Raw genomic sequence first — 13,032 nt, 5'->3', positions numbered from 1 at the left:
CACTAATTACACTACAGTTAACTGGTTTACCAACAGTCCCTGCTACACCAGAGAGACCTTAGAAACTATAAACCAGAGTTAAAGTTTAAAAAAAAAGATATACTCACCAACCAAATGCTCACCAACCAATCACTTTCCTGCTTCCTGGTGACGTCACACTTTGATTACTTTTTACCTCTCCCCCCTGCTGTTGAATTGGTCTGGCTGCTCCTGACTCACTGCCACCGGTTTGAACTGCCGCCGATGCTGTGTTCCCACACAGGCCCGCTCTAGTCGGGCTGCTCCTGACTCACTGCCACCGGTTTGAACTGCCGCCGATGCTGTGTTCCCACACAGGCCCGCTCTAGTCGGGCTGCTCCTGACTCACTGCCACCGGTTTGACAGATGTTGGACTACTTTTCTATGTATGCTTCAATATGTAACAGGGCCTATGTCAAAACTAATTGTTACTGGTATTTGTGTAAAGCAAGATATTTGTCTACCTTTAATCAACTCCGTATCAACTATTGCTTTGGTGCACCTTGGGAATTGGTATGGACTTCACTTGAAGCAAACGTTGCTATGTAATGTTCTCTGCTTATTCCTTTTCCTCCCATGCTCTCTTCCCCGCCCCCCCCAGCTGCCCAATACCCTTCCTAAAGAAAAATCATTGTAAAAGTGTAAATGGAAATCTGGTCTGGCACTACATGTAGAAAGCTTTTCAACTTTCCTCCGTGGTTAACAAAACACCAGTGTGGTAACCTGATGTTATCTGACTGGTATGCTCACTTTGCCTTTTGAGTGGATTACAAAAATATAAGGTAAAAACACTAATTGTACATTTACTTTATAGAGCTGCTGCCAGTGAAGTAGACAGTCCTTCAACCTTTGCGGAAGGTCTGAGGACAAAAAGTAGCAGTGACTTTCAAACCACTGCATATCCATGGTTTGCAAACAAGCTTGTTGTGTGCCTCTTGCTTAATAATGCAGAATCTGTCCTGCAATGTAAATGGGGCAGATTCCACAGCACGGGTAGCCATGACTATCACAAAAATAATTCTTGAAAGAATTCTCTCATATAAATGTAGCATAAGTTCTAAGTGGTACTGTACCTGAAGTCACCCTGGGTGCTATGTACAACATAGTATAGTATCAACTTGGCTTTTTTTGTAAACTGTCAGATTTGAAACATTTAACTGCCAGTTGGGGGAAGTTGCCATTTTTATTGGTAGCCACAGCATGATTTCTTCCAATTTGAAGAAAATTAGTTTCTAATCTGCCCCCAGGATAGACTGAACTGTGAACATCTCTCTCAAATAAGTAGGGGACAAATTACTAAGTGCATTCCTGGGATTTTGCTATGAACTCCTTTCATTACTATATTGTTTAAAAACACAGCTACATATGCTGAATTAAAATGATATATCTACTTCGGCGATGCTGTTTTGAACTTCATTACCTTACACTTGTTACTTTTTTTTTCCCCAGGAGTATATGAATCTGAAGTGGAAGAGGATTTCTCTGACCAAGTGGACAGTGAAGGTGGAACATTTTGTGCTTATTTACTTGTTGCAAAGTCTTTTTGTGTTCAATAGTTGTCAGCTTTTATTTACTTTAGATGAGAAGTAACCTGGGTTGTTGGTCGTGGGTATGCCAAGTGAAAGTCTTATGTTGTTAATGGGGTATGTTAAAAATACCACTGTGTGCCATTCTTACTGCTGTCCTTTCTCTTAAAATGCCGAAAAGCATGAATAAAGATTCAAAATCCACTAGGAAATGGTATCCACACCATTTTACACTTTCCATTTCAGAGTGCAATTTACCTTTCAACCTTTAACCTTTTTTAACCTTTTAAACTGGGTAGTTGTTTTGTATATGAATGATCTGCTTATTTCGGGGTCTTTTAACAAGGCAAAGCAAAATTGGCAACAGTCTGGGTGCTGCTGAGGTGGCGGCACAAGTATTTAAACCAGGATCTGAGTTCTTGGCACCAGGTTACCATAGCTGGATTTTTTTTAAAAGTCCTAAAATGACCCAAAGCTGATTGTCTGTCTGCTGTGACTCAGTGGTAGCACTCCCTCTCTGATTCAGAAGGTTGAGAGTTCAAGTCCCACTGCAGGGACTTGAGCATAAAATCCAGGCTGCCACTCCAGTTAAGTAGTGAGGAAGTGCTGCACTGTCTGAGGTGCCATCTTTCGAATGAGACATTAAACCAACTCCCCATCTGCCCTCGCATGTAGATGTAAAAGATTCCATGGCACACTTTCAAAGAAGAGTTGGGGAGTTATAGCCAGTGTCCTGGCCAATATGTATGTATGTATACCTCAGTCAACAGCCAAGAAACAGATTATCTGGTCATTATCACATTGCTGTTTGTTGGGTCTTGCTGTGCATAAATTGGCTGCTGCGATTCCTACATTACAACAGTGACTTATACTTCAAAAGTACTTCATTGGCTGTAAAGTGCTTTGGGATGTCCTGAGGCCGTGATAGGTGCTATATAAATGTTATTGAGTGGTAAATTAGGCATTACAATACCATTTTTGGATTCCAGTCAGCAGAGGGAGCAATTTACCCATTTCACATTTTTAATGGGCCAAATTTTACCGTAGAAATGACTGAGGCTTGTAGCGCTCACCGTAAAGTGTAAATTGGACAGGAACTTCCAACGATCACACGTGCAATTATACATGGAAATCAGTAAGTTGCTGTCTGAGTTGCCCTGTTCCCCTCGAACCTGCGCAATAACGATATCTTGCTGAGAGATTTGGCATTGAAATATATGAAACGCTGTGAAGTTGCGGTACTTACCCACTAAACACAGCAGAAAAAATTAGGGCTTGTCCATTAAAGTGCAAGTAAATTTTAATGCTGTGGTAAGTCTTAATTACTACCAAAACAACCTCTCTGACACCGAAAGCTAACTTTTTTACAACTGTGGAAGCTCATTCCTACAGATTTTAATTATCGTTGGAGATTTTAAAACATTTAAATTTTTAAAAAACTTTTTCTCTCATCTCTCTCTTAATCCCATCTTTTTTCCCCCTCTTTTGCATTCTGTACCTGATTTGGCATATTCTAACCGGCACTTCCTGGTTCAGACTCTGGGCTGCTCATTAACGATTCTTCAATCTGATTGGTTAAGAAGATAGACAGTTGTTTGCCTTGTTCACACAGGTCCCAGATTCCCTGTAGAGGGCACTGTGCCATTTTGGCTCTAATTTATAGTAAATAGTAAATTCCAGTACAAAATCTCATAGAAAGCCTGCATGCAAATATAATGAACGGCTGATGCTATTCGTTCGCCACTGAGAGCAAAATCCAGCCCATACTTTAAATTGAATAAACCTACGTATAAATTCTTGGGGATTGACGAGCTTTGGATTTTCAGCTATATTTATGCCACTGGTTAAATTCTATGTTTTACTTGCAGATGAAATGGAGAAGGAGCTGCCAATAAGTGATGAATTCATTGAAGGTATATCTTGACTTGCATGTTTGTATATTTTCCATTTTGTATTTGTTTTCTTTTAACCGGTGATTGATATGTTGACATTGAGAAATAGTTGGGTAGTATGGGATCTTTCAATAACAACATCTTATATTTATATAGCACCATTAACGTAATAAAATGTCCCAAGGTGCTTCACAGGAGTATTTTCAAAAAAAATTGACACCTATCATTGGTTTCCTGACTCTGGGTTCACTCTCAAAATCTTCACTTGGCAAGGTCCTTATAGGGCTGCCAACACACCTGGAACTATTCCCCAGCAGGAATCTTGTCTGGAGGGAAGGTTTGAAGGAAAAGTTCTATTTTTTTTATTTGCTTGTTGCAGAACATGATGTCCCAGAGCCTGAAGATACAGTGGAAGAAATTTATGGTAAGTGCCTTGTTTCTCTTAATACCTCTTACAGACAAATGTGACCTTTCAGCTGTAAGCAGATTTAAACAGCAAACTCTTAGACAGCTGTAAATATGCTTTTGTATGTTCTTTTGCAAAGAAAATAAATTAATGGCCACCATGTGGTTACATGAAAGATTGCAGATTTAAGAATAAAGTAATGGCCCGGAATTTGCGGTCCGGATAACTGCGAACTGGCGGCGTTTGCTGTCATTCCGCCTTTGAAATTGACCGCAACTTTGGGATCTGGCACATGCGGAAATCCTGAAGTTGTGGTCTGTCATTCACTGCTCCGACACAGGCGGCGCTGCGCGCCACCCCCCCCCCCCCCTCCCCCACACGTGCACACCTGGCAATCAGTGTAATATCTCAAATTAGGGAAACTGACAAATTTCAGCTCTTATGCAGTGATACCGCTATTAAATTCCCCACTAAAAGTTAGACCCAAAAGGATAAGGTGTAACTGGGGTTTTAACAGCGTATTGACTGCTAAACAAAGGTTATGGGCCTGAAAAACACACTTAATTTTGTGCAGTGTCAAATTTATCATTTTAATAATTATAATTTTTAAGAAACTTAAAAAAAATTTAGAGTTTGTCCATCTTTATTTCAGGTTTACCTTTTCCCCATGTGAGAGTCGCTCTCATGTTTTGCTCTCTCTAACATTTTTTAAAAGTTAGAATTTTAAGAGCTTACTCACTTCCTTGCTTGCTGTCTGTGAGAATTCTGCGTTTTGATTGGCTGCTTAGACAGCTTGTTGACGTCACAGCAGCTCGCACTAGGGGATCCCCACTAAACTCCGTTGATTTGAATTATGCGTCGGAAAACCCGAACTTCTCAACACTAAGATTGTGAGAGCTTTGTGCGAAGCTTACTTCGGGGCTACCTTTGCTTCACCACTGACTGCAAATTCCGGGCCAATATTTTGTTACTGTAACAAGCCTGTTTTTTCAGCTATGCTGGATAGTGGAGGGGAGAAATATATACTGAACATGCCAATATAAAGCTGGATTTTAACTGCTTTTAAATTGTTTCCTACTAGCTGAAGAACCAGAGTATGTTCCAGGGACTGAAGACATACAAGGTTTGCTTGCTCCCTTAAACAGTTGTACTATGAGAAGTCTAGCAGTTACTGCACAGATTCCCAATTGGATCAGGTTCCAGGCTGAGGGCTATCTGTTCCTAAAACCAGCTCTCTCAGCGGGATTTGGTTTTATCAATTATCAATTTAAGTCTCGAGTCTGAAAGCCTTACGATAGGCAAATGTGCCAACTCTGGGAAGAAAACCTGAATCTGTTCCTTGCCTGCTCGCACCAAAAAAAATACTCATTCTCTGCTGGTCCGGGGTAGCTTTGTTGATTGTGGAAACAAAGTTGCATGCAACCTACCCCCACAAAGTATTGGATCATGAAACAGCCCATTTCTTTCTCCTCGTTTCCCCCCCCCCCCCCCCCCCCCCGAAGAAAAATGCTTATGGGGAATGAGGAAAATGGTATGTTTCATGATGCAGCATATTGTATTGCCTGTAAAGAATCTTGTGGTCAAGTACTAAAATATATGCACTTTTCCTTATGAATCTGAGTGACAACTTTTAGTATTTTTAGCTGTGCTGGAATTTAATAGGAGTTCTCTCCCTCCCTTGTTCAGATTCTTAGATGTATTAAATTAGTTCACAGCCCTCTAAAGTGAGTGCATCCTTGTACCCTTTCCATCCTTGGTAGGCTATTGAAAAGGTGCTCTGACCTACAACTTTATGAATCATGTATTGATTATTATATTTGTGGTATGTGTACTGCCTTTGACACTGTTGGCCTGTTTTTTCTTCCAGAAGTGTATCCTGTTCTTCAAAATACAGATGAAGATAGCCAATCAGGTTTGTAATGAGACTGCCTTTCATAACTGGCTTTCAGATTTTTTTCTTTCTATTTATATAAAAAAAAAAAAAAAAAATCTAACATTATCTGCCGAACGTGTAAAGGGTGAACATTACTAACAAAATGTCAATTTTATTACTTATAACAGCCTATGGATCTCAGAGCTTGGATGTGGAATCTGAAATCCAAGGTTTGTCTGACTTGGCTGTCTTTGGTCCTGTCCTATCCTCTTGTAGTTTGCAGTTTTCTATGCTAAGAGTTCTTTTGTCTGTCTAGGAATGGTGTGTGTTTTAAGCTGTTTTGTAAAAGTTTTCAAAAGATGTTTTTGAGCCTACGTTAGGGTGCAATTCCATTTGTGCTGCCCACGCTTCAGTATCTGTCTCAATTGAACATCTTCCCATGTTAGCCTGGATGGTGTGTCGGCAGGCTAGTTTGTCATGGAGAATATTAGAATTGAGCTTGATCCTGCCTTCACCTGATGTCCACATGTGCACTTTCCAGCTGGTGTCACTGGGTAGTAATCAGGAGCGGGATCCCTGGCTGACTTTCTCCTCATTTCCTCTTCCCACAGTCTGCTCTCCCCAAGCCCAGGCGTACTGAGGCCACTGCATTGTCCCAGCTACCATCCTGGCTGAAATCCGTTAACTCACCATTTCCTGCAATGTGCAAATGTCAAATAGTTGGTGCCAGCAATGGGGATGTCGAAGGAGAAAGATTATGGAATCTAATGCTGTAAATATGTGACAAATTCTGTCACGGCAGATTTCTAGAAATGTAAAAAAAAATTCAATGAAGTAATCAAAACATTAAATTAATAGTGTGTAGTTTGTGCAATGTGGGTGTTGGTTTAATGTGATTACTTTTGTTCTGTATAAATCCGAAATGACTTGTTCTCATCTGTGTACAGCTGCTTGCATTAAGAGGCACAGCATGTCCCTTAAGCTTTTAGCACATTTCCTCAGCTTTGTACTTCTCAGAGGCATTAGAACATTATTCGTCTTCCTATCTTACAGTTGCAGTACCTCTTCCAGAGGCAGTGGAAGAGCCTACAGAGGAAGGTGGGCATCATTTTCAAGTGTAATATTGTATTAAGAGATTATGGCTTCTGTGGTACATAGAAACATAAAAAAATGATGTACAGGAAAATACCCACTGGCCCATCTAGCTTGTCTCGTATAGTTGTGATGCCCCTTGCATCATGACAGTCACTCCTGGGAGAGACGATAAACCGGATGTATTATTTTTAATTGTAGTTGAATTATTCAGTGAAGCAGTGCCAAAAGATATCTAAGATGGTAAAGATAGTATTTCATTTAAGTTAATATTTCACAAATAGCAAAGCAATGCTTGCAGTTAGCCAGATGAAAATTTCAAAAAGTTCTGATTTCTGGGCCAAACATTAATTTTTTCTGGTTGGCCCGTTCTTTAAATTTAACTGGCCCTGAGGTTATGAGGAGAGCTTTCCTTCACTTGTTTGGGCTCCTTTATCAGACCGTACCCAACTTAACAAACGTTACCAAAGGAGACTATTCAGGCTTGGGCTGATAAGTGGTAAGTAACATTCGTGCTAGGCAATGACTACCTCCAAAAAGCGAGAGTCTAACCGCTGCTCCTTGACATTCTACAGCATTACCATTGCCGAATCCCCCACCATCAACATCCTGGGGGGTCGGGGGTCACCATTGACCAGAAACTTAACTGGACCAGCCACATAAATACTGTGGCAACAAGAGCAGGCCAGAGGCTGGTATTCTGTAGTGAGTGTCTTCCCTCCTGATTCCCTAAAGCCTTTCCACCATCTACAAGGCACAAGTCAGGAGTGTGATGGAATACTCTCCACTTGCCTGGATGAGTGAAGTTCCAACAACATTCAAGAAGCTCGACACCATCCAAGACAAAGCAGCCCGCTTGATTTGGCACCCCATCCACCACCTTAAACATTCACTCCCTCCACCACTGGCACACTGTTGGTGCAGTGTGTACCATCTACAAGATGCACTACAGCAACTCGCCAAGGCATCTTCGGCAGCACCTCCCAAACACTCGACCTCTACCAACTAGAAGGACAAAGGTAACAGGCGCATGGGAACACCACCACCTGCAAGTTCCCCTCCAAGTTACCATACTGACTTGGAAATATATCTCCATTCCTTCATCGTCACTGGGTCAAAATCCTGGAACTCCCTCCCTAACAGCACTGGGAGTACCTTCACACGGACTGCAGCGGTTCAAGAAGGCGGCTCACCACCACCTTCTCCAGGATTAATCAAGGATAGTCAGCATGGCTTTGTCAGGGGGAGATCATGTCTAACCAATTTGATTGAATTTTTCGAGAGGGGTGATTAGCTATGTGGATGAGGGTAGATATGTGGATGAGGGTAGTGCAGTTGATGTAGTCTACATGGACTTCAGTAAGGCTTTTGACAAAGTCCCTCATGGGAGACTGGTCAATAAGGTAAGAGCCCATGGGATCCAGGGCAATTTGGCACATTGGATCCAAAATTGGCTTAGTGGCAGGAGGCAGAGGGTGATGGTCGAAGGTTGTTTTTATGACTGGAAGACTGTGTCCAGTGGTGTACTGCAGGGATTGGATCTGGGTCCTTTGCTGTTTGTAGTGTACATTAATAATTTAGATATGAATGTAGGAGGTATGATCAGTAAGTTCGCAGATGACATGACAATTGGTGGAGTGGTAAATAGCAAGGGGGGAAGCCTCAGGCTACAGGATGATATAGATGGGTTGGTTAGATGGGCAGAATCGTGGCAAATGGAATTTAACCCTGAAAAGTGTGAGGTGATGCATTTTGGGAGGACTAACAAGGCAAGGGAATACACAATGAATGGTAGGACCCTAGGAAGGACAGAGGTACAGAGGGACCTTGGTGTGCATGTACATAGATCCCTGAAGGCAGCAGGGCAGGTAGATAAAAGGTGGTTAAAAAGTCATATGGGATACTTACCTTCATTAGCTGAGGCATAGAATATAAGAGCAAGGAGGTTATGATGGAGCTGTACAAAACGCTAGTTAGGCCACAGCTGGCATACTGTGTGCAGTTCTGGTCGCCACACTATAGGAAGGATGTGATTGCATTGGAGAGGGTGCAGAGGAGATTCACCAGGATGTTACCTGGGTTGGAGTGCTTCAGCTATGAAGAGAGACTGGACAGGCTGGGGTTGTTTTTCTTGGAGCAGAGAAGGCTGAGGGGGGACCTGATTGAGGTGTACAAAATTATGAGGGGCATAGATAGATAGATAGAAAGGAACTTTTCCCCTTGGTAGAGGGGTCAATAACCAGGGGGCATAGTTTCAAGGTAAGGGGCAGGAGGTTTAGAGGGGATTTGAGGGAAAACTTTTTCACCCAGAGGGTGGTTGGAATCTGGAACTCACTGCCTGAAAGGGTGGTAGAGGCAGAAACCCTCACAACATTCAAGAAGCATTTAGATGAGCACTTGAAACGCCATAGCATACAAGGCTATGGACCAAGTGCTGGAAAATGGGATTAGAATAGACAGAGCTTGATGGCCGGCACGGACACGATGGCTTTTCATGTCATAAGCAAATTTAAGAATAGTTCAAGTTACACCCTGCCCTAAATCATGAATGAAAATGAACAACATTGTTAAAGTCCTGTGAAACTCGACTTGTGACCAATCCCATCAGTTCAACTCTAATTTACAACACCCCTCTGCTTAATGTGATTTCAACCAGCTACCTATCCAACATGATAGGTGTCTGATAATCCTCTATAACTTCATTTTTTCCAACAGCCACCTGTGTGTTACTTTATTAAATGCTTTTTGGAAATCAAGGTATACAATATCAGTAGGATTATTTTCATCAATAATTTTTCAAAGAATTTAGTCAGGTTAGTGAGGCAGGTCATAAGCAACAACAACTTGTATTTATATAGCGCCTTTAACGTAGTAAAACATCCCAAGGCGCTTCACAGGAGCGTTATAAAACAAAATTTGACACCGAGCCACATAAGGAGAAATTAGGGCAGATGGCCAAAAGCTTGGTCAAAGAGGTAAGTTTTAAGGAGCGTCTTAAAGGAGGAGAGAGGTAAAGAGGCGGAGAGGTTTAGGGAGGGAATTCCAGAGCTTCGGGCCTGTGGGAGGGGTGGGGGTGGTTGTAGGGCTAGAGGAGGTTACAGATAAGGAGGCCATGAAGGGATTTGAAAACGAGGATGAGAATTTTAAAATCGAGGCGTTGCTTAACTGGGAGCCAATGTAGGTCAGCAAGCACGGGTGATGGGTGAATGGGACTTGGTGCGAGTTTGGACATGAGCAGCAGAGTTTTGGATGACCTCAAGTTTATGGAGGATAGAACACAGGAGGCCGGCCAGGAGTGCTTTGGAATAGTCGAGTCTAGAGGTAACAAAGGCATGGTGAGGGTTTCAGCAGCAGATGAGCTGAGGCAGGGGTGGAGTCGGGCGATGTTACGGAGAGGGACATGGGTGATCTTGATTACGGCGCCATAATTAAGACCGCCTACTTCCTGCTCCGTAACATGTGGTTGGAAGCTCATTTCAGGGTCAAATATGACACCAAGGCTGCGAACAGTATGGTTCAGCCTCAGATGCTAGGGAGAGGGATGGAGTTGGTGGCTAGGGAATGGAGTCTGTGGCGGAGACCGAAGATAATGGCTTCGGTCTTCCCAGTATTTAGTTGGATGAAATTTCTGCTCATCTAGTACTGGATGTCGGACAAGCGGTCTGACAATTTAGAGACAGTGGAGGGGTAGAGCTGGGTGTTGTACATGTGGAAACTGACGCTGTGTTTTTGGATGATATCGCCAAGGGGCAGTGTGTAGATGAGAAATAGGAGGGGGCCAAGGATAGATCGTTGGGGGACACCAGAGTGGTCAGCTGTGTCAAAGGCTGCAAGAGAAGTCGAGAAGGATGAGGAGGGATAGTTTACCTTTGTCACAGTCACATAGGATGTCATTTGTGACTGATGAGAGCTGTTTCGGTACTGTGGCGGAGCGGAAACCTGATTGGAGGGATTCAAACATGGAAGCTTGGGTGCTCAGCAGTTTAGTGGGAATCGGATCGAGGGAGCAGCAAGTGGGTCTCATGGACAAGATGAGCTCAGAGGGCATGAGGGGAGATCGGAGAGAAACTGGAGAAAGATGCGAATTCAGGGCTAGGGCAGAGGGGAGCCTTAGAGGAAGTTTGGCCTGGTGGGCATGGGGAAGGAAGGGAAGTGGCAGAGGCAGCTGATTGGATGGTCTCAATCTTAGAGACAAAGCTCCTCACACCTGTTTGAGGTGAGGGTGGAGGAGACAGGGGAGAAGGGTTTAGGAAGACTGTTTGCAGTAGAGAAAAGAACCCGGGCTTTATCTTTGCATTCCAGAATGATTCTGGAATAGTGAGCAGTTTTGGCAGACGAGAGAAGGACCTGATGGTGCTTTGTGGTCCAGCCAGATCTGATGGTGAATGGCTAAACCATTGTTTGCCATACCTGTTCAAGTCTGCGTCCCTTGGACTTAAGGGAGCGGAGACTTGCAGTTAGGGCTAAAATGCACCAACTAATAGAGCATGGGGGACTTAAACAGTGGAACCGAGGAGATTTGGGAGAAAAAGGGCAAAGGATGGTAGCAGATTCCCATGGATGGAGGTGTAGCAATGAGGAGCTCCCTAGGAGCCATCTTGTCTCGGAGCTTCTTAAAGCCATCCTGGAATTCCCTAAACAGTTGAAATCTGCAAATGATCATAAATCACATTCCATATAATGCTTTCCAGCAGCTTCCCAACAACTGATGCCAGGTCATGGCCCTGTAATTACTGAGCTCTGATTTCTTCTTAAATAATGGGACCACATGAGCTTCAATCCAATCAATGGGAACAAAGCTGGACCTCAACTCAATATGAACCAGTAGCTCACACCCTGCCTTCTCCATTTGCTTTAGCACTGAGTAATGCGGATAAGATTCTGTAGCTCTCTGCATTAAGCACGTTGCTCTCAGTAAAACCATTTCTGCACTTACTTCTGTTGAGGCAATTCTGAGATTGTCATTGTCTTCAGAAGTGAACATTGATGCAAATTATTTATTTAGCTCATCAACCATATCTTTCTCCTCACACTTAACCTGCTCTCAAAGGACCAATATGGTCTTTAATTGCATTCTGACTTCCAATATAACTGAAAAAAGCCTTGCCATCATTACTGCAACTTCTGTTATCCTTTTATGTAATGCCTTTTCAGTATCCCAATACTGGCTTTAATTACCCTCAGCTGTTGCTTGTTCCCACTATCCTGATAATTGAACCTTTCATATTAAAGTTAATGTCTACACAATCCCTATTTAGCCATTTAGTCTTCACTTTGCCTTGAACCTTTTTCCCTAGGGATATGCAAGATTTCTTTGTCCATCAACAGATTTAAAAATACTATTCAGTTTCACAGTTTTCTTATCCAACAGCAGATTGAAAATGTTTCCAATGTCAACTTCAGCATTAAGCTGCCATCTCACTCCTGATAGATTCTGATAGTGCCATAAAAATCGATTTTGATTTTTTTTTTTCCCCCAACAGCAAAACCTATTTTAGCTGCACTTAGTGCAATTTCTTCAAACATTTTCCCTAACTCTCCTTTTCCCCCATCCTGCAAAATAAAACGTTTTGACCAAGGGGTGCTCTTCAGACATCTGAAGAAACTGTAAAAGTTATTGAGCTGAAGATTGAACATGTCATTTATTTCACAAGAGCTTCTTGGACTAGATAATGTTCGCATACATGCCAACTATCAGTGTGACGGTCAGTGTTTTGGGGGCCCAATCAGCATTGGCTGCCCAAAATCGGTATGGATTTGACCCCGCAGGGCCACTCCTACAAAAAAAAGGCTAATAATTGAAGGGATCTCAACAGCTGTTTACTGTAGGCAGGAATTCTTATGAGAACAGGAGCCTCCTAACTAAAGTATGCAGTGACTTGAATCCCTCCATTAGTAACAGGCAAGGGAAAGGTGGGTATGAAAAGAATGGCAATTAATTGGAGAGGGCAGTGAAAGTGAAGTGGTAGTAGTTCAAAATTTTCCATGAGGAGAGCATGCCCCCAGACACCCCTACAAATGTAGCACAGATTTTGTGCCTTCAACATTTGTATTTGCCTTAGTTTTTCATGCACTTTTTTTTTCTCCAATTCAAATGAATGAATGAATGTTGTGTATACCTACAGCTTAAGATACCAAATGCGCATAACTACTTGTTTTCATGTCAGAGTGCTATTATCGGGGCCATTTTTGGGTTGTCGCCTTTGAAGGTTTTAGTCTGCCCTT

General features: G+C 42.6%; 1 protein-coding gene across 6 annotated transcripts in view; it reads left to right on the top strand.

The window, feature by feature from the left end:
- The window catches only part of unm_hu7910 (un-named hu7910), a 426,260-nt gene that overhangs the window by 113,423 nt on the left and 299,805 nt on the right, over nucleotides 1-13,032 (top strand). For all 6 annotated transcript variants that reach the window (XM_085993023.1, XM_085993021.1, XM_085993025.1 and 3 more), the window contains 7 exons: nucleotides 1,468-1,521; nucleotides 3,413-3,457; nucleotides 3,816-3,860; nucleotides 4,924-4,965; nucleotides 5,710-5,754; nucleotides 5,904-5,945; nucleotides 6,769-6,813. In XM_085993023.1, the coding sequence (XP_085849149.1) occupies nucleotides 1,468-1,521; nucleotides 3,413-3,457; nucleotides 3,816-3,860; nucleotides 4,924-4,965; nucleotides 5,710-5,754; nucleotides 5,904-5,945; nucleotides 6,769-6,813 (318 nt within the window). The remainder of the gene's footprint in view (nucleotides 1-1,467; nucleotides 1,522-3,412; nucleotides 3,458-3,815; nucleotides 3,861-4,923; nucleotides 4,966-5,709; nucleotides 5,755-5,903; nucleotides 5,946-6,768; nucleotides 6,814-13,032) is intronic.

This window comes from Somniosus microcephalus, chromosome 7 (genome assembly GCF_052327205.1).
Source record: "Somniosus microcephalus isolate GS21.2 chromosome 7, FLI_Smic_1.0, whole genome shotgun sequence".
NCBI classification, from domain to species: Eukaryota; Metazoa; Chordata; class Chondrichthyes; order Squaliformes; family Somniosidae; genus Somniosus; species Somniosus microcephalus.
This window is presented reverse-complemented; position numbering and strand designations above follow the sequence as displayed.